Source organism: Dasypus novemcinctus, chromosome 26 (genome assembly GCF_030445035.2).
Source record: "Dasypus novemcinctus isolate mDasNov1 chromosome 26, mDasNov1.1.hap2, whole genome shotgun sequence".
NCBI classification, from domain to species: Eukaryota; Metazoa; Chordata; class Mammalia; order Cingulata; family Dasypodidae; genus Dasypus; species Dasypus novemcinctus.
Window position 1 is genome coordinate 4,900,911 of NC_080698.1, and position 21,660 is coordinate 4,922,570.

At 53.2% G+C, this 21,660-nt stretch overlaps 1 protein-coding gene across 1 annotated transcript in view; it reads right to left on the minus strand.

Annotated features, from left to right (window-relative positions):
- Positions 1-9,113, minus strand: part of LOC139437697 (collagen alpha-1(I) chain-like) — a 44,025-nt gene extending 34,912 nt beyond the window's left edge. The window contains exon 1 of the mRNA XM_071212275.1: positions 9,004-9,113. Coding sequence (XP_071068376.1) covers positions 9,004-9,113 — 110 coding nt within the window. The remainder of the gene's footprint in view (positions 1-9,003) is intronic.
- Between the last annotated feature and the right edge of the window lie 12,547 nt (positions 9,114-21,660).

Here is a 21,660-nt window from a genome sequence, read left to right on the forward strand (position 1 = left end):
AGTAAGACCAGGTTTCATTGGCTTAAGTACTTAAACGTTAATTAATGTATTCGTATGGTTTTGAGTGCATGGGTGTTGGGGCAGTAGAGAGTAGCCTTTCAAAACCCCATTTAAAATTATAGGACATTTAATACAGTACATCTGCAGGATTGAAGAATGGCCATTGCGTGCCCGTCCTGCCACACGACATGGGCACCCTCCACAAACCAGAACTGCTACTTAAGATGATCCGATTTTCTATTTTGGGGAGGCTTGGGGTCATGGGAAGAGGTTTTATTTGTTTCTTTCCTGGTGGATGTCAGGATCTGATTCTGCTGTGCTTGAGTATCTTTGTACTTAGGACCATTAGAAAGGGGCTGTGGACAGATACCAGTATTCTTGTAATTAAGCGAAGTACATTTTTTTGCAATGTGTCTACTTGTATGTTGCCAATTTAAAAGGAGTCAAGTCCTATGAGAACTTGCTCTGGTCCAGATGTAACTCAGGGTGCATCTTTTTTGCTCAAATTGCCATAAATCTCCTTTGCCACTCCTGGAATTGGGAACGATCCAAGCTACTAATGACCTATGTATCTTGGTTTTGCAGATGTTCCTCCAATAACAGGGCCGGCGACTCTGCTGTTCGGCTGGTGAGAGGCTCAAAAATGTAAGTTCCACAAATTAAAGCATCAAATATCAGGAATTCTTGAGCTCTATGCAGAACAGAACTTCCCATTTTCTCTCCTTCTACCGGCATTCTGGCCTCGTAAATAAGCGTCCAGAAGGTGGTATCATCTCCTGGGGGCTGAGGGGTGGACGGTGCTAACCTGGACCAGTGCGCGTTCGCTCCCAGCAGTGTGACTTTAAATGATGTCACAGCCATCGCTTGGTGCTCACCTCTACCCACCCCACCCACTTGGGTTTCCGTGGTAATAGAATATGGACCTTTGGTCTCTGAGTGATGCCCAAAGGACACTTCCTCCCCGATGGCCCTCCTGTCCCCCTCCTGGTTCAAGCAGACAGAGTCCAAGATTTAGATGCATCCACCGTCAGGGACGCGGTGCCAGGAGAATCCTGTAGCTACCGCGGAGCTGCTTTTTCCTACCATACTTCTTGACCAAAATGCTTCTTTTGCTCAACTGATGATGGTCCCACTCTGTTAGGTGCTGGTAAAATTCAGTTATAAAATGGGCAGTGTTAAAGTATTCAGCAGGTCGCACAAAGATGTGGGATGGTGTGCATTTCCGGGGCATGGTTCCGCCTTCTCTGTTTTATGAATATCAAGTACTGCCAAATAGGGCCCTTTGAGGACGGAGCTGTCTGTTCTCTGCAAGGTACCCTGTGCTGATTTTTGACCCCTCTCTGCTGCTTTAGAATCTCAACGTGTAATTTAAGACATTTTTGAAAAAATTCTTGGCGTTTAATGCATTTATCAGAGGTCAGGCTTCTAGGAAGCTGGTTTTTATTAGGAAAAATATCTCCCCTATCCTCACTTGCCCATTGCTTCTCTGCCTTCCTGACTGTCCCCCAGCCCCCCAACATAGATTTCCATGTAATTCAGGTCACTAAATACCGCTCCATTTTGGTTTCTCTGCAGAGTTTATTGCTAGAGCTGCTAATAGACTTTCAGCACAAATAGTATATTGATCACTTGAAATCTTGTTTGAGCTTCACTGAATATACATAATGGGGTGTCAATCGGGGGAAATCTCATAATAAATGGCAGGCGACTTATTTTCATGAGAAAAAAATGATCGGGGCAGTGCACAAAATATCGTGTTTACTGTAGCATGCCGGGCTGATGGCTCTGCTTGGCGGCATGTTCGTCGATGGGAGTTTACTTGCAAAGGCAGGGTTTCGAACACCGAGGTCCTAGAGCCTTTCTTTCTTTGTTTACGTGGAGAAGCATTTTTGCACAGTTTAGAGAGTATAAACATCTTCTAGAAACATAGCAAGAAAGAGCTTTTTTACCTGAGGAACTCAGAAATTGCAAACAAATCTGTTTAAGTTGGTGTATATTTAAAATCAGCCTCTGATTTATGCAGTCCATATTTTTAAGCTTTTACCATGTGTGTATCGGTGCATACACTCGGTGTATGCAAATATCATTTTCAATGTGTATATGGGAGAGCGCAGTATATTTAGAGAAAAGCCTACTCTACATAATTTATTTTTAAGAATAACTGAGCAGAGGAGTAGTTATGCGTTAGGAAAGCAAAATCTTTTTTTTTTTTTTCCTCTTTAATTTTACAGTGAATGAAGAGTAAAGGCATCTCACTTTTAAAATTTTCGATGTAATCATGTAAGCTCAATTGTCCTGCTAGGGCTGTGCTTATATGAGGGTAGGTGTCTCGTGGAAGGTGATTTTTGGGGTGCCTTCGTGTAACTGACTTCCTAGCTGACTCCTTTTTATGTGTGGGTCTGGCCACGGGGGAAGATGGCGCAGCATAGCGGCTGCAGTGCTGCTTCACCCCAGACCGCGTGGGGGGCAGAGCACTGGTCGCAGTCCACTGGGTGGGAGGCAGCCCCGCTTCCGTTTGGAATTCTTTGTCTCCTGTCAGTGACTGATTAGCTCTTTGCTAATCAGCTTTTAATTTGCCTTTTTTATGGCTGAAGAAAATAAAGAAATTATACTGTGGACAAATGTCACCTTCAGTTCCTAGGCAGTATTCAAGATTTTTGAAAGTGTATTTTGGTCGAGTTTTTGTCATTTTAGCTTCAGGTCATATCCAATAATAAGAATCTTCTTACCACAAAGAGTGTGTCAAACCAGACCAGTGAAGCTATTAAGATATGGAGAGCTTGACCTCATGTAACTGTCAGGTCTGTTGTCTCCATAAGGTTTGGGGACCTTTTGTCTGTTTTCGTCTTCAGCACAGAAATGCTTCTGGTTTGTTTAAAAAGATTTCTGATTAACAGAGAAAATGTGAAGTTTGCTGAGGACATGGAATTATCTAAGAACTAGCCCATTGCAGAAATTCAACAATATATAACCTTAGTAGGGCTCCATATTTTAGTAAGAGGTTTTATAAGCAAAATCTTGCATATTCCTTTATATGTGCATATAGTTTTGTACCAGTTGGAAACTATAGTACATGGCTTTTTGCACAAAGAGAAACAATCAAATTAAATAATTTAAGATTAGGGAATTATGCTGTTGAGATTTGAGCCAAAGCTAGGATTTAAGAGAACTTTACAATAACTTCAGATGGAACTGGACTATTTAAAATTGAGTTTCCAGGAAAAAATCAAGCTATTGAAATGAATTTAATTCATTTTAACCTACAGAGAAGTACACATCTACAGATGTTGGATTTGGGGCTTACTGGATATGACCAAGAAAAGGACAACATTAAATCCCAGAACAAAGAAAACTGCAAAGAAAAAAATTCCCAGAAGCAATCTGAGTCTGAAACCTGCGTTTATAGGCCTTGTTGTGGTCTTACATTTTGGATAGGTTTATAATTTATTTTAATAAGGTGAAGGGGAAAGTTACATGACCTATTTTCTGATTAGAAGATATTAAAGGTTATGTTTTATTAATTGGACATACCCAGTTTTTATAGATTGTTTTCTTAATATCTTAAAGCAAAAATATTTAAAGACAAATACGTTTAAGTCCATATCTCCTATAGCTCTTGCCAGAGAACTAAAAATTTACAGCAGTATACTCATTAAGTTCTGGGTAAAGCTTTTCAATTCTTTTTTTACAAAAATCTTCATTCAATATAAATTTTGAAAAACCAATTTGAGTTTGCAGCTGCTGTACAGAAATGGACATGCTGAGCGTCTGGGAGTTGATTTTTATATATGTGAACAGGAGATTCAGAAATAACTGGAAGTCCTGTATTTTTGTTTTCTTGAAATTGCTGCATTCTCAGAAACTGGCGAGTCATCATAGATCTTTCCGTTTAGATGCAGTGTATTTAAAGTTGTATCTTTTTAATGGAAGAAGCGCAGTGGGATGACTTTTTCTTTCAACTGTGATTTAAATAATGAGATTGATGAACTGGATTAGGGATACGATGCTTTTTAAAAAATTGTAGTCCCCCCCCTCCCCCGCTTTCATAAAAAAATACTTTCAGCCATGTAAAGAAAACTTACGGTCTACAAATTCAGTTACCAGTGAAGCAGTTCTTTGGTATCTATTACTTTTGATAAATCTAACCTTAATAAAAAGTTTATTTTCAGGTTTAATGGCTCATGCTGGGGGAATCAGACAGTTTGCTTAAGGCATGGAACTGCCGAGCTTTGTATAGGTTCATGTCACACAGAAGACACCTGGAGGGCGCTCCCACGGGCCTGTGTCCTCCCTGGAAGCGGGAAGCAGTGGAGGCCCGTGGGGGCTGGGAGGCCACCCGCCTGCGTCCGCCCTGCGCACGGCTGGATTAGTAATTAGACGTACCCGGCGCTTCAAATGCGCCTGAGCCACCCATGGTCAGAGAGGGACGGCCACACGTCCCGTGACAGCACAGGAAACCATCTTGCCTGTCTCCCTGCCGTGCCGAGGTGCCTGCTGTGGCCAAGGGCATTTTCTTATGGATGCGTGGGTCCGATGTGTCCCGGGAATGTGGTGAGAAAGGGAGGCGTCCTGCGTGCCTGGAGGGCTGGAGGGGTGGGGAGGACTGCTCGAGTAACGAGTGAGACACTCATTTTTAAAAGGAGTAAACCCACATTTGAGAGCGCCTTTGGGGTAGGTGTCGTCCTCCTTCCGCCTGAGCACCTGCAGAGCATGCTTTGGTTGCGCCATGTGGACGTGCAGTCCCTCGTCTGACCGATGAGCCAGGAGGACTCCCGTCCCCCAGGACGTGAGGGGTCAGTGGCAGTGGCCAGTGTCCTGCAAGGTGACCACGCCCTCTCCGTGATGTGCTCTGTGCTGGGGTGTTCCTGCAAACACCCGTGCCTTTTCATGAGTCCAGAAATGCTTTCTCTCTCATTGTGAAAAATAAAAGATTAGTGTTCAAGATAGTCTTATAAATACGAAACCCACTACAGACTCAGGCTGTCAGAGCCTTTCTGATAAAAAGTGATTTGGGGGACAGACGTTTTCCGCTCCAGCTGCAAGCCTTCGCCAGCGGCCTCAGACCTTCGCCAGTGTCTGCGGAGCTGGGACGCTCTGGTAGAGAGACGGGCAGGCACCCGCTCTACCGCAAGGTGTAAATTCACAGCAAAACTGAGCAGTGCAGGGTGAGCCTTTATGGAGACGACAGCTGCCACTGTTTCTTTGGAGTTGTTGTCAGTGCAGGGAAATCAGCCGAATTCCAGGGATTTTCCTTTTTTCTTTCTGTGATAGCTCTGGATGTCACTCCTGGAGGCCACGATGACCGAGCAGTCCTAATTTTTCTCGGTTTAGAGGTGCAGCTGGCTGGATTCCTTAGAGGGCCTTTTCCTTAGCGCAGCGCTGTCCTGTGGACCTTTCTGAGAAGCTGGGAACGTTCTCTGGGCGTTGTCCAATGTGCGAGCACTAGAAACAGGGCAGGCACAACGGAGGAACCAAATTTTATTAAAATTTAAGTGTAAAACGTCCCGTGTTGGTCAGCATGGCCCCGGAGAAGCGGGGAAGTGAGCGCGCCGTGCCAGGAAGCCCCCACGGACCGCGCGAGCCGAGGCCTGTGCGGGCACCGCGCCCTCCCCGGGCCACCACGGGAGACGTGCTCCGTTATGCGCCGCGGTGGTCCTGGCCGGGTTTTGTTTCTACGTTTTAAAGCCGCGCGGAGCCTTCTGATCTGGGCACGGCGTGTGGGCTCGTTGTTCTCAGCTGGGCAGGTCTCCAGGTCTTGTCTCGTTGGTTCCGACTTTGGGGTCACACCTGAGATGCCTCAGGGAGAGCCTGGCTGAGGGAATACGGGGTTCCAGAAGCGAAGGCCCAGGCTCTGCTGGTATCTAAAGCCCCCAGCTGCCCCCGATGCGGTCTGGCTGAGTATAAGGGACCCTCTGCATTGGATTTGACCTTCTAGAAGGTTCTTCCCCTGCTTTGTGTTACCTCACCGGGTGTCGCACCTATAAGTCTACCGTCTGCCCCACGGGCCCCTGCGCCTGTAAGGTCTTACCTCCTGCGCTTTAAACACAAGTACGGATCGCGGCAGTCAGGACAATGCGGATGGAGAAGCTGCCACGCCTCATTCGCAGGCGTCCTGCTAAGCCGGCTCCTTCTCCAAGAAGGCTGGCCTCCCGGCGTTGGGGGGGGCGGCGCGGCTGTCAGAGCCTCAGGGTGCAAAGGGCACAGGGGGCTCGGACCCACTCCTGGCGGGCCTGGTTTCTTCGTCCCGTGACCCCAACATCCTAAGACTTGGAAAAACTAGGTGTGTGGGGAGAGAGGGCACCTTCCATCGGTGAGCGTCCCCGCTCAGGGCGACCCCTCCCAGCCACACACAGGAGGGGCCAACGTGGGAACGGCACGGCCCTGCCTGCAGGAAGCCTGCAGCCCGTTCCCTACCGTGTCCCCCAGACCCAGGGCCCTCCCAACTGGCCCCACCTCAGAAGCACCCCGGAGAGGATCGAGGCAGCGCCGGTGAATCCCTGGGCGCCTCCCCACCTTCTGTCTTCGCAGAATTGTTTGGGGCTTTTAAAACACGTGGGTGCCAGGGTCCACCCCAGACCACATCGGCATCTCCTCTAGTGGTTTTTAAAAGTCCCCGAGGTGCTCCCGGTCGTATCAGCAGAGGAGCGTGAGGACGTGTGAGAGTCTCCACCGGAGCGTGTCCTTGTCTGCTCCTCCGTCTCTCAGTGCACACTTGTCGAGCGCCTGCTCAGCGCACACTTGTCACGCGCCTGGTGGGCGACGTGCCCTCCTGAACTTAACGTTGGGCTCCAGCATCTCCGGCCTCAGCCCCTGTTTCTGCCTCTTTTTCCAGTCTTGTCACTTCTCTCCCCACTGGGCAGATGATCCCAGGCCTGGATGTCCAGCAGCCGCCGCCCCAGCTCCCGCTCCTCCCGCAGGATGAGGCAGAGCCAGGCTCCTCCCCCCCCCACCCCGCCCGTCTGTGTGCCAGGCACCTCCTCCTCCCTGGAGGGTGGGGTGCGGCTCTCCACGTCCTCCTCCCCTCAGCTTGGTCCCCGGTCCAGCCGCGTCCTCTGTGCGCCCTCCGCAGTGCCGGGTCCCTGGTCGCTGAGGCTGCCGGGGGGAGGCCTGTCGCCCATGCCCGGCTGTTTAGAAGTGCCCAGGGATGGGACCGCTCCCCCCCCATACCCCCATCATCCTTCCGCCAGCCGCTGAAAATGTAGGGCAGGTGGCGGAGCCCACGCTATCACCGAAACTCAGAGGCTCCTTGGCGGGGATAGCCAGGAGCCCCCTCGCAGCGTCAGCTTAGAGCTGCCTTTCCAGCGCCTCATCTCCTCCGGCCACACCGGGCCACCCCCTGGGCCCCGCGCTGGGGTCCAGCAGCCCCTCCGCCTTCCTCCTTGCCAGGCTGACCCACTTCTCCGTCAAGATCTGGTTCACGGTATCCCACAAGCTTCCTCCCGAGGCGGACTCCTTCTCCCGCACCTGTCCTCTCTGGAGCGCTGCCTCCCCTGCGCTGGGGGCACCCCCAGCCCCAGCCCGACCCTGCAGGCAGGAGCCCTGGCACCCGCTTCCTCTGGAGCACCCAGGCTGGGCCCTGCAAAGGCGCTTTCTGCATCACACGCTCCCACTGCGGCTCCTGCTGGGGCCACCTCTGTAGGTTTCTTGTTTATTTCTCGTCTTAAAAACGATCCTGTGCCGGGGACCCTGCCTCTCCAGACCCTCCCTCTCTCCTCCCCAAGAGAGCCGCAGGGACCCTGCCGAGCGTGGAGACAGAGGGCGGGCCTGGGGTAGTGCCACCCCGTGCCCGGGAGAGGGGGCGCAGCCTGCTGGGAGCCGCTCCGGGGTGCCAGGGCCTCGCCACCTGGAGCCCCTTCCGGAGGCGCATCGCGGTGGCCAGGCCACGGAGGGAGGGGCGGCGGCGAGACGCCCGCACGGGCACCTGTGGCAGGGGCCGCGGCACGCCGGTGTGGAGGTGGAGCTCAGAGGCGGGCGCTGCTCGGGCCGCCCTGTGGGACCTCGTGGGCCGGGGCAAGGGACCTTGGCAGGGCCTGCAGAGCCCACGCGGGCACCCTCAGCTGTGTCCCCGCGGCCCACCTGCCTGGGGACGTTCCCGGCCTTCTGCCCCTGTGATGCTGCTCCAGGCTGGGCAGCCGCGACTCACGAGGCCGCGCTGGCCACACCCAGGCCACGGCGGCAGCCATGTGAGGCCCCATGCAGTCTCTGCATCCAGGCCACACCAGTGGCCACGTGAGGCCCCCTGCATGCTGTCGTATGTACCCAGGCCACACCAGCGGCCACGTGAGGCCCCCTGCATGCTGTCGTATGTACCCAGGCCACACCAGCGGCCATGTGAGGCCCCCCTTCGTGTTGTCGTCCACACCCAGGCCACACCAGCGGCCACGTGAAGCCCCTGAGGTATCATCTGCACCAGCCCACGCCAGCTGCCACGTGAGCCCCCCGTGCTGTTGTCTGTACCCAGGCCACACCAGCAGCCACGTGAAGCCCCGTGCTGTCGTCTGCACCAGCCCACGCCGGCTGCCACGTGAGGCCTCGTGCAGGTGCGTGGTCAGGCAAGGGGCCTCCTGAGTCTGGCCCCGCAGGCCCGGCTGTGTGCTCTCTGCCCTCCACCTCCTGCCTTCCGCAGGGAGCAGGGCCACTTGTGAGTCACCCTAGGTTTTCCCATCCTCCCCCAGCCTCAGCTGGGAAGGAGCCGATCCCAGGGGGGACACGGCCACAAGCCCCATCCTGCTGTCGCCATGGCAATGAGCAGTGCCTCACAGCCCCCCCGAGGGACGAGCACAGCCAGGCCCCTCAGGATTCCTCCCCACGTGCCGGGCGCACCGGCCACCCACCCCAGGCCCTGCTGCTCAGAACAGCGGGACGCACCTCCCCCAAATGCTGCTGGCGCCTTCGAGAAGGAGGGTCTTCTCTGATGGCTCGGTCTCCAGGCTGAGAATTAAGCCAGCGACGCAGACAGTCCGCAGCAGGCTGTACACGGACCCTTCGGTGCCCAAGGCTCACCCAGCGTCTGCATCAGCACCACGTGTGCCTTCGTCCTCGGGAGAAGCTGGTTTAGGAAGGGTCTTTGCCGTGACCCGGGGGGCAGGTGGAGGACACTGCCCCACGGACATGGTCCCGGGACTGTCCAGGGATCCCCCGCAGGGCGAGCAGCAGCTGCGCAGGCAGCGGGCACCATGCCCCGACTCGGCAAGTCCCCGAAGCTCTCAGGCTCATTGATGACTTAACGCGACGGTCCCGAAAGCCATGCACGCGGAAATGACGACGTGCGTTTGTAGTCACGACCGCCAGGACGAGCTCGCCGTCGGCTCACAGGATGTCGCCCGGGCGCCCTCTCGATGTTGCACGAGGACCCTTAGCCCGCAGGAGCCGCCTTCGCAGATGGGGGCGCGGCTCCAGGGACAGCCCGACCTGCGGTAAGGGCCGGAGAGCTCGGGCGGTCTCTGCCTGGTGCTGCTGCGTCACCTCTTCCCCGCCGCCCAGGTGTGCAGCCCCTGCCCTGCCAAGGGGTCAGGGGGCAGGTAGGGTGTGGGCGGGGTCTGCGATCCCCCTAGTGCAAGCCCCAGCCCTGGAGCTGGCTCGGGCTCCAGGGCTGCCATTGGAACTGGGAGTGTCGAGGTGTGAGTTCTCCATCCAGACAGCCCCCGTGGTTTGCTGTCACTTGGTTGTGTTGCCTGAGTCTGGCTTTCGGTGTGGAAAGTTCCGTTTTGTGTCTGTAACTGCCCTGTGCAGTAGCTACTGTTATCAACACTTGGTAACTGAGGAAACTGGGTCTGAGGGGGCAGGCCTGTGGCTCAGGGCCACCGAGCCAGAAAGCAGGGGCGCCAGGCCCCGTGGCCAGGCAGCCCGTGGCCTTGGCCGTGAGGCCGGCACTCGGAACTGCCTCGGCCTGGGCTCCTGGGCCCTGCCAACCTCCCCCAGGTGTTTGAGAGTCCTGAGCAGTGGGCTCAGGTGCCCCCCGGGCCGTGCTTCCCGGCTGGGCCTGCAGCCTCTGCAGCCCGCCCTGTGGCCCACTCGCCCTCGCCTCTGTACACAGCAGTGAGTCGCTTCCTCCACTCTAGTTTCCTTAGAGTTTTTATTCCTATTAGAAGAGGTTTCCTTCACAGTGATTTATGTCTGCCTCTGCAGCTCATTTTTTATAGTGTTCCAGAGACTTGCAGAATTATTTTTTTGTTTGAATATTAGATTTCTATCTCTTCAAAATATATAACCCTATGCTCTCAATTCTGGGCATTGGCTTTGGTGGAATCTCCATCCTGAACTGTTCATTGTGGGTAACAACCAGGCGTTCTGTCCCAGAGGAGCCTATACCTTAGCTGGAGAGATGCTAGCCCCCAGCTCCCACATTAGTAAGAGGGGACACCAAGGCAGCCAGGCACAGGCTTCGGGGGTGGCTGAAACCCTCAGTGCCCTGGAGGGCAGGGGTTGGGAGCGTGGACCTGGGTTAGATCCCAGCTATGCCCATTGTTCATTGCTGTGTGCCTTTGGTCAGGGTGCTTACCCTCTCTGTGCATCAGTTTCTGGGAATGTAAGCTTAGAGGGTTCCAGCGAGTGCCTGCGTGTAGCTCTCCGAGACGTGTGCCTGGTGTATGGTAAGTGCTTGTTGGCGTTAGCTGCTAGGACAGACTAATCTCTGGGAAGGGCTATTGGAACAAATGGCTGGGGATGCTTTCCCTCCAGCAGGCAAAAGGAGTCACCGCTGTTTCCTATACACAGAGTCAGTTGACAGCTTCAGTGAGCCCTAACCTAAAATCAGAAGGGGTCCTGCCAGCCACCTCCCAGGATTTGGGGAGATCATGTGATCTGTTGTTTGACTGATCTATGCCACGCTGCATCCCGCGCAGGGCCTGACCTCGCTGTGCTGTGCTCCTCGGTGGGAGTGACGTTAGGGCAGGCATCGGCCGCAGTTCTGGCCGCTGGACCTGCCTCCTGGAGTGGCGCCGTCCCTGTGCCAGCCTGCGCCTGATGGACTGCTGGCCGTAAGCCAGGGGGCTGGCCCGGGGGCGGGGGCAGGTTTGTCCACCTGCCGTTGGATACACCCCTATTGTAGGAGTCAGCCAAAGAGGTGCTGATGCAAAGTACCAGAAATCTGCTGCTTTTTAGAAAGGATATTTATTTGGGGTAGAAGCTTAGGGTTACCAGGCCCTAAAGAGTCCAACTCAAGGTTCCTTCCTCCCTAAATTCGGGGACCTCTTCCTGATCTCCAGGCCGTCTTCCTCTCGAGGCTCCGTGGGCCACTTCTGATCTCGGCTGTAGGCTGGCACAGGGCGCGCCTCTCTTCCCGGGGCTTTGGCAGTTTGAGGCTTCTCCTTTCTGTCACATGGCAGGACTGACATGACCAAGTTCTCCCCTCTTCTATGTCATCTTCTGTGTGTCTTCTTGAGTGTGTGTCAAGAGTATCAGCCTGCCGAGGGGACAGGGACTTGAGTGACACCCTACTGACGTGGCGGGCTCATGGCCCTAATTGTAACGTAATTAATCAAAGCCATCCCAGCTGAATCTAATCGAGTCAAAGGGTACCTCGCCCAGAGGAACCGACCAGTTTACAAACATAATCCATCTCTCTCTTTTGGACTTCATAAATAGTACCAAACCGCCACATCTGTGGTTTTGAAGCCCATTGAAGAAAGCTCCTCTCGTGCTCACGAGCTAAGGCCTCACCCAGGGGCCCAGGCCCCTTTGTGCTGGCCGGGTGGTTGGAGGCTGAGCCAAGCCAGGTTTCCCACAGGCACTTCTGCCACATCTGGAGCAGAGGAGCAGGTGGGGGCCTGATGGTCCAGGCCATTATGTACAAGGGATGTGGCTCAGGGCCCCCCCTTCCCTCCCTGCTCCCACCATCCCTGCGTGGGACATTCTTAGTCTGATGGCCAAACGAGGGTACATTTTAGGGAACCAAAAATTGCCCCAGTTGTTGCCAGGTGCCAGGAGCCCCAGCAAGCCAGCTGTGCGAGCTCCAGCCTGACGGTATCCAGATGCCTTTGTCTCCTTCGTACCCTGTCCCCCCTCTCCGCAGAGGCCGTCCCGCCTCGGGCCCCCACCCTGGCCTCCGTCTGGGCTGCCTGCATCCGCCCAGCCGCCGGGGTGGCCTTTAGAAGCAAGGCTGCCGGCCTCAGCCCCCGGGGCTCCCTCTTCCTCGCCGTTCCTTCCTAACACCCCGCAGCTTCAGCCGTCTGCCTGGGAGGGCCCGCTTGGTTCCTCTGTCCCCCCGTAGACCGGACGGGCCGCGCGGGCAGGGCCACTTCTGTTTGCTCGCGCCTGTGTCCCAGCACCTAATGTGGTGGGTCACCCATGGCTCGTGGTGGACAGAAAGCTAAGCCCAAGAAGATAAAAAGAAATGTCAGCGAAGCCATCTGCAAAGAAGCCAAGAGCCATGGGTGACCGCTGAGAGGAAAGAGCTGGAGAGGGAGGACGAGGATTGGCTGATGCCTTCGGTGCCAGGAGAGTTCTCACACGTGACCTCGGTTCAGCTCTACCGACACTCGGCGTGGTTGGTTGTGTCGTTCCCATTTCACCGATAGGGAGATGGAGGCCCGGGGACGCCGGGCACTGCGCAGCCCGAGCCAATGGCAGCGTCCTCCAGCCCCGGCCGCCTTACGCGCTCAGGGAGCCGCCCTCGGCGGGGAAGGGCCAGGTGCCGAGTGGCCTGTCGAGCCAGCGGGCAGCTTTTACCCCGGGAGCCCGGGAGCCACCTGGGTCCGCCTGACCTCGGCCCTGGGTGACCGGGATGATGCACTCGGTCGTCCTCGGTCCCCACGCAGGGCTCTGAGGGTGCCAGGAGGACAGCACGGGGGGCGGAGGTAGACGGCGACCCCAGCTCCCCCGGCGGGCGTGGCACCCAGGGCCTGGAGAAGAAGCTTTGGGATGGCAGGTGGGATGCAGCCCGGCCTGCGGGGCGGGAGCAAAGGTGCTGCGCCCTGGAGGTGAGCAGCTGGCCTGGGGAGAGCACCCCACCGCCCCGCAAGGGCACCCCGCAGCCCAGGGAATCCTAGGCAGGTCTGTGCCATACAGGGCTCTTGGGTTTTTCCTTCTTTCTGTCTGCTTGCTTTCTTTCCTTTTTGCCCCCCTCCCTGACAGAGAGGGAGACTGAGGCTCTGAGGGACAGGTCACTTGGGGAGCAGAGCTAGCTCAGCTGACCGAGGCCCTGGGCCCGCCTTGGTCACAGCGTGGTCATGGCAGATGCCCCTGCGCCACCTGCTTGCCCCCTGGGTGTCCCCTCCCCGGCTGCTGTGGCCGCCGCCCGCCCGCCCCAGCCCAGTGGCACAGACCCCGCCGCGAGGGCATCCGTGTGGCCTCGCTACCCCGCGGGCCGGAGGGAGGGAACACGGCAGGGGCGAAAGCCCACGCAGCTTGCGATGCCCACTGCGCCGAGCCACGGCGCCCCCTCGCCCCCTTCAGCTCTGCACTGCGGCCTCTTGCTGAGCCCAGGGTGGGGCTGGGGCTTCCGTGACTCAGCACCCAGGAGGCTGCTCTCGTCTCCCCACTGCTGGAGGAACTACAGGTGGGGAGGTGGGTCCTTCTCCCTCCCCAAGGCACGTCCCACGCTCACTGCTCCCTCCTTCCCCATGGGCAGGCCCCACTTTCAGAGGAAGCTCTAGTCTCATCACGTAGCGGAATCCAGGGAGGGAGGTGTCACGCAGAGCTCCCCCTGACCTGCTTTTGGTGAAAAGCCTCAAACTGCAGCACCCCTTGTGCTGACGGTGCCCGCCGAGCAGGGAGCGGTGGTGGCCTTTAGAGCCGGGAGGAGTTGGGAGGACCTGGAAAGGACAAGCCTTGCTTTCCCAAAGGAAGCGCAGGGCGATCCCATTCCAGTGGGACATTCGCAGCGCCTGACCCCACGGGAGAACGTCAGGGCCTGAACGCAGTGGAATTAACCCTGGGAGGGATGTCAGCCTGCTGTCACCCACCTCCTCTGCAGAGCAGAGCTGCCACCTCCGTTCCTAGCTGTGATGCCGCAAATACCAAGTTTGTGTAACGCAAGCCACGTTCAGGTCTGGCGTTTTCTTTCAAGCACTGACACTTGAATGGCTGAAGCCACTGGAGTCTGTACCGCTCTAGGGTTGCGTTGGTTTTTATCTAACTACTTATCTCCTGACTTCATGAGAGACCCACAAAGAGCTCGAGGTCCACCTGGACCACCTCTGTGGGACAAAAGGTTCACACCCAACCAGTAACGGTTAGCACCAAGACCGAGGAAGGGAGCGCCCAGGAGGAGAGCACTGGGCTGTGAGGTGGCCCTCCGTGGCCCACGTGGTCTCTGGGGGCCTCCCGCACGCGGGCAGCCGCTCTCGCGCTCCGTCTCAACATCCCTGGCCGAGCTGGCCATGAGCGAGGGACTGGCCCTTCTCTGGGCTGGGGTGCTTCTGCCTTGGTCTGTTTGTTTTCGGGTTGTAGACCAGCGCTCAATAACTTCCTATCTGCTACTGCTGGGTGAAAGATAAAGAGGGGACATCTGGCTCAGGGACCATTAACAAGCCCCAAGAAGGGAAATGGGGCTTGTCCTGCGGTCAGGTGGACAAAGGAGTGATTTGGGTCTGAGTTGAGAAAAAAGCTCAAACTGTTTAAACAGCTGCAAATTCTCTGAGCAGTGCAAAGGTCCCCAACATCCTAAGAGGTGGTTGTTTTTCAGAAGCCCTAGTCACTGCAATAAATAGTCTTCTATGGAAAACAGAAAATTCTAAATTTGAACACTGCTAGTCTATAGTCTATGTGATGACTCTAAGAATTATGAAGTTTTAATTTCCCCCTTAGAATTGGGGGTGGGTGGGGAATTCCTCTGTAGTCCATTAAAATTTTTTAAATACCAAAGAGGAAATTGTTTTATCAATGGTGTTCTTCCAGTGAGAATTAACGTAATACACGGTACTCTTTTTTTTTCTTATACAACAGCTTCTTAGCATGGAAGATGCTGCACTTTTCCGTAGTTTAAATGACATCACAAAACAGTTTGGGCAGTGCTTTTTGTATTGGAAATAGGGATGACCCCGTAGTCTTGTGGATTCTATTAATTCTTCTATTAATACTTTGATCTGTGGAATACTTGATGGCCTTCTGTGTTGTCTAAGAAGCAGCGCTATATAGACTTTCAGCAAGTCCGTACTACTTTCAAAATCATTTCTCGAGCCCTGCCCTTGAACGTGGAAGCTGCAATGCGAACACACACGTTGCGTGATAGAAGTCTGGTGAATGTATTACCAATCCGAGTTGAACTCAAAGGCAGTGGTTTGGTTAGGTGTTGAATGCAGGCACAAATTACACACTTTCTCAAGCTGTAACTTAGAACGTCGTTTGCCAAAAAGGGGGGGGGGGGGATTTTAAAGAGGAGAAGCTCATTTTTAGAAACCTGCAAGCTGAACAACCACAGCAGGGTTTTCATTCCAGCCATGACAGGGAAGCAGGAAAAAGACTCCTCCAACGTCCTCTTTGGAGGTGGCGACCGTGTGAAGAATATAAACTCGTTTTAATGTTGGAATAAACAGCCTAATCCTGAAGTGCCAAACCAAAATACATTTGCTGTCCCCCAACACTGCTCCCGTTCGTTGAACGTACCTTGGAAGAGCACAGGTGAGCGTGGCGTGTGCCACAGAGATGGATGCGCCGGCAGCCACGTTCGCCTGGGAGTGGTAGGAAGGAAGGAGGCTGAGGGCGGTTTGTCCCATCGGGGGCCTGATCCGTTAAAAATTTGCACGTGTGCAACGACAGCTTTACAGTCCTCTGGAAGCCACCGACACAGTGGAATGCATTTCGATTGTGTTGCTCTTAACAAAGCTTTGAAAATTAGACAAATAGAAATGATACTGATTTAAACTGATTTTTTAAAAAATCTTTTATTCCACGGGGTCCGAGGACTGACCCAAAGCTTTGGGGAGCGTGTGGCTCCCAGCAGGCCGGTGGCGTTCTGTCGCGGTGAGAGCCCGGGCACAGGAGACCGTGAATGCTTGCCGAAACGATTGCTGCGTGCAGGAGACCTGCGGGAGAATACAGCCCCGTGCATGCAACAATGAGGCAGGCTGCTTTGTCTGACGCTCGGGCTATAAAATGCCAGCGCCTCAGCATGCCTCCTTCTCGCAGTTCACAAAATTAACGTTAAGAATGGGGCGTCTTGGGGTGCTCAACCTTTGTGTCTTCTCAACAGCACAGATAGGCTTTTCTTACCTGGCTTCTTAAGCGGACCCACACTTTTCCGGGAACGAGGGAGAAGAAAATGGTGCGGTCCCGGGTATTCCTTCCGTGACACTGCCCACTGGGGCACACTGGCCGGTGGGCGCTCTGCCAGCTACCAGCCCATCATTTCTCGGTGAAAAGAACCTTTCAGCTCCGTTAGCTCCTGGAGAGCGCCGATTTTCCAGCAGTCAGGCTTGATCTGGGTAAATAATTAGAGAGTGTGGGGAGGGGGAGAGCCAGGGAGACACCCCCCCCCCCCCCCCCCCCCGGTGCTGCTGTGCTTCTGGTGCTGCAGCCAGGCTCTGATTCCTTCGCCGCCAGGGTCCTGCCACTGCCTTTCTCGAAAGCTGCAGAGGGGGAGGAGGAGTGAGGGAGCAGCAAAGCCAGTTGCTTGCATTTGTCTTGAGTTAATGGCATTCTCCCTTATTTTGGTGAAACCAAGAAAACAGCTGCAGTTCCGTGTCTGCCTCCAAGAAGGCGAATCTCAGTATGCCAAGCCTTCCCCACCGCCCTCGACTGTCAGGGCACATGTGCCCCAATGCAATTACTTTGATATAGGGATTTATTTTTAAAATGGCATTGCTTCCAGTTTATTGGAATTTCAGGGCTCTGGGTTGCACAAGCAGACACCATTTCTCACAAAGCAGTTGCCAAAGGGGTTAATAGCCGTTGTTGATCTTTCGCAACTCATTAAAAGCCAATTAAAAAAAAAAAACAAACCTTGGCTATTGTACAGTACCTATATCTCTCCAAATATTTATTATTCTGAAACTTGATCACATTTTGGCCCATCCTTTTGTGTGGTACCGCATGGAGAAGAGCAGAAAAGGAAGTATTTGGACAAACTGTTCTATGGCTCTAGTGAAATTCCCAATTTTTGTCTCACTTCGGTTTTCAGTTGTAGCCTCTATAGGTATTGTACAAGTCAGTCTCCCTGGGAATCATGAGAAGGCCAGTCTGATTTATTGGAAAATTGTATTAATGGAGTTTTATTGGTTTTGAAAAGATGGATAGTTATGAATGAATACTAAGAAGTAGAAGAAAAAAGTAACAATTAAAATTCACAGCAGGTGTGTTTAACGCGATTAGGTGTGAACCGCAGAGGTACCTTAGCAAACAGTTCCTTGATCTAAACTGGAGGACACATTGAGGAACCAACACTCACTATGACGGCAGCTTCTCTGGACAAGTATCAAAACGCCGGAAGTCAGCTGCCCTTGCCCCCAAGGCCAGCCTCCAGATTCTAACATGAGGCTTCTTCGTTAATCGAGTGCCACTGCTATCGTCCCAGCAAACAGTACCTGCAGCCTAAGGCTGCGTCACCACACACCCCTGGTGCAGGACAGTCTGACGTGAGCTGGGCCCGTCTCGGGGTGCTGAGGGCAGCACTGCCGACTGTGGTCACCCCTTGTATTTGTCCTGCTGAAGTGCCTCAGACCCAAGCTCCTGGCTCAAGACTTTTTTTTTTTTTTAAATTTTCACCCATTTAATCAAACAGTTTGTCTTGGAACTAAAGCAGCAAAAATCAATGGGTATTAACCCAGGACCTCTGAATGAACCAAACCTGGCCTGACCCTTCCCTCTCCCCTCCTCCCTCCTCCCTCCCTCCCCCTCCCTCCCGCCTTCTCCAAGCCCAGGGGACCGTGGAAGGCTGTGCTGCTGGAGCGAGGAAGGTCTCCGGGGACCGGCCGCGCGGGGTGGATGGCTCCGCAGGGAACGGGGGTGTCCGCAGAGCAGAGGCCAGGTGCCTTCGGGGCGTGCACAAAGGCTCCAGGAGACGGGTTTTGTTTTCGTTTGTTTTTGGGGGTTTCCTGGAGAATCCCAGGGCAGTGCTGGGGTGTGGACAGGTCTTAAGTCGGTCCCCAGGTGTTCCGGGGTGCCATAAAGGAATCCTCTGGAGAGACAATGAAAAGCCCTCCTGATGCCCCCGGCTCGTTCCTGCTTGCCGCGCAGAGCCAGACCCTGGCCCTGCCTGGGCTGGAAAGTCTTTGTCTGCTGCGCGCCCCGGCGCTCCGGCTCCGGATTGATTTTTGCCCCCGGCTGGCGTAGCCCGGGGCCGGCGGGAGGCGGCCCGGGCGGGCGGACCGTGTCCACTGCTTGGATGCCGGCGGCTGCCGCCGGCTGGCTCCTGAGCCTGGAATTACCCTGGAAGGGAAGGAAAGAGGCGCGCCTGGCTCCAGCGACGCCGGTAACGTCTGTGAACGCGAGGGGGTAAGTGGCGGGCAGCCCCCGGCCCTCCCCGCGGCCACCTCGGTGGCCCCGCCACGTGCGCACTGCCCCGGGGGGGCCGGGGCTGCATGCCCCCAGCGTCCGTGAGGTGAGCGCCGGAACCTGCACCCTCCCGGGCCTTCTGCGGCCCGAACCCGCCCCCTCCCCGGCTCCTTGCGTGTGGTCCCGGGCCGGTGCGTTGCCCTCGCTCACCGGCGCCGCACACACCTTCCCCGGACTGCTCCTTCGGGTTCCGTGGCCGGACCCGGCATCGCGGCGCTCCAGGAGGTGGTGGCCTTGCATATTCATGCGGGCTGGAAGCCACTGCAGGCCGAGGTACTGATCTCTGGGTAGAGAGCGCTTGATTTCAGCGCCTGCCCAGGCGTGCTCATTACCAGGGATGAAAGACAAAGATTCCCTGCCCACCCCCTGCATTTTCCAGCTCGTGATCATTGACTTTCGTTGTTTTAGGGAAAGCTAATTAGGAAGGGGATTTTTTTTTCCAGAGGATGCACTGAATTGCATATCAGGGTTTATAAAGCACACGGCTGTTAAGAAGCCAACACTTGACCGGTACATACTTTTGGGGTGTGTTCTGAAGACTGGCCAGTGTGCTGTGTGTGTTTCAGTTGGGGATGGTTCTAGGATTGATGTTGCTTTTGTGGAATGGTCATTGGCAAGTTCCCATCAAGGTGCATGAAAATAAATGTTGCTTTTTCATTACAAAGCATTTTGGGGTGGACAGAGGCATCTCTTTAACTGTATTTTCTATATCCTTATTTTACCCTTCAACTTTGGTTTTTTTCTTTCCATGTTCCTTTCCCCTCTACCCAACCATCTACAACCCCCATCATTTAAGAAAAAATTATCCCACCGAGCTGCTTATAGTCTTCAGGAATTCTTTGAAGTTGACCTGGATTGTGTTACTAATTTGGTAGATTATTCTGTCATACAGGAAGTCACAGCTTATGGATCTACATTTGCCTATAAACCTAGATTTGACAAATTACCTAGATTGTTTTTAATAGCTATTTTTAGGCCAGTAAACACTTAGCAAAAATGTCTTTACAGATCCTGGTAGACCTCTTTCTAGGTTCAGTACTTCAAAAGCTCCTTTTCCCCAACCAGTTCTACTATCAATGTAAAAAATGCCTCTAACAGAAGATATTTATGTTCTTAATGATTAAGTCATTATAAATCTCTTTATGGATCATAGTTAACAGCCGTAGATGTTCTATCATATACATTATTACTCTGAATTTAAGCTAGTATTTATTATATTTTAGGGGGAAGGGGCTGTGGAAGAATGAATAACGGAAGGACAGGAACATTCGTATGGGGGTTGTCTTTTCTGTAAATTTATTGCATATTCTGTTTGACTAGACTCATTGCTTTTTAAAAGCGATCCACTAACGATTTAGTATACTGTCAATATATACGGGTGTATACAAAACAGATGAATGTAATATGCGTATACATGTGACTCCGTCTTCCTCTCTTCCTGGGGTTGACTCGCAGCCATTAGAGTGAGTTTAGTGTAGTGACGGGAAAGGAGGAGCAAGAAACCATCCCAGATGGATCGCTTACTGCCATCAGCTTGAAAGGGGCCAGAAGGCTTTCTTTTGCTTCAGTTCTTAGACAAGCTTCCCTGGTGGCATCATATTCAGTTTGTAGTAATTAAGTAAAAAAAACAAAAAAAACAAGAAGATGGAACAGTTAGTAGGCAAATATGTCATTTTTATTTTGCCTATTTATTACAGAATTTTTTTGTAACGTCTTTATTCTCAACCAAAAAGTAACCATAGAGTTGATATTCTGAAAATGGCAGGAGGATAGACTTTAACAGTCCGAGTAGTAAAATGAATTGCAATACGATTCTTGGGCTTATGGGGAGAGTCTGGGTGTCGCCACACAGTGCGTCCGCTGTCTTTGTGCCTGTTTTCTAGGAGGCATGTCACCTTTGTCTGGGAACCACAGCACCGACGCGTCGCACACGGAAGGAACGTGTCACGACTTAACACAGCAGGGATGCGTTTAGCGGCATCATGGTACACAGACCTTTCCGAGGTCTCGTGGGTGGCAGAAACTTAGCACAGAGAACGTGAGGAAGGAAAGGATTGCCAGTGCTGCCGAGCTGAGACCCCTGTCCGAGGAGATATGTGCCTGGAAACGTGGATGTTTGAGTGAGGAGGTGGTGGAAGCTCCCACCCCTTTAGTGGCCCTGTCTCAGTGTGGTCTTTTGTTTATCGTAGGTGGAGGTGGCACTGAGTCCCTGGGGAGGATGATGGGGTCTGGTTTCTATTGTGCTCCTATGAAATACACACATGCACGTGTTCACTAAATGGTAACCCGCATGGACTTTAAATTCATTTAAAAGATTACGAGGGAATCTTCAAAAACTCTACTCTAAACCATTACCCTTTTGATCACTAGTTGTGATTTTTTTTTTTCAATCTAGAAAGTGACCTTTCCTCTACCAGAAACTTGATCATTAAAAAGGGGTTGTTTCATTGATTTTTAGACTTCTGTCCTAAGAAAGAATAGCAAAGTAGAATATCCCTCAGTATCAGAAACATTTGACACAAAAGTCCTCTCTTATTGGTTCAAGGATCCACTAACACATTTGTCTTGGTTCTGATGAATGATAGAAAGGAAACTGTTATAAAAGCCTATGCCCGGACAGAATTATATTGTCTTTTGATCCCTTATAGTTGACTCAAGGAGCTCGCAAAATACCCTGTCCACTGCATCTATTATTGCTCATCTCTTGTATATCAAGGATGATGCTGGAATGAAACTACTGAGAGGATTAGAGATTATTTGTGCATATTCACTGACATACAAATCCAGTCTTCGTTTTGCTAGTGTTGCTAATCATAGGATGGAATTCTTTGAGTGACCTGTGTTTGCCTATTGAGAACTGGGGAATTCAGCTGCCCCTCTTTGAGGTCCCAGATTCCCCAGAGAAATTAGATGGAATGGAAAGACCTACCTGGACACGTAGAAGTGGCCCTAGTTGGTGGCCAGGATTTGCCTTCCAGCTTCCTTTCAGCCAGTAGCTGTCTCTGGGCTGACAACTTTAAAATTATGGCTCTGGGGTCAGGATGATTCACTGCCTCCCCCTCCCCCTCCCCCCAGCAAGTCAGATCTTCTCTGTACTTGGGCAGGACTTCTTTTGCAGAACTCTGTCCCAGGAAGACAGTAAAACACCTTAGTGACTTCATTTTTATATAATTTACATATTTTAAGCATTTCATTCCAGGTCACTGGCCTATTTTGCCACTTAGCTGG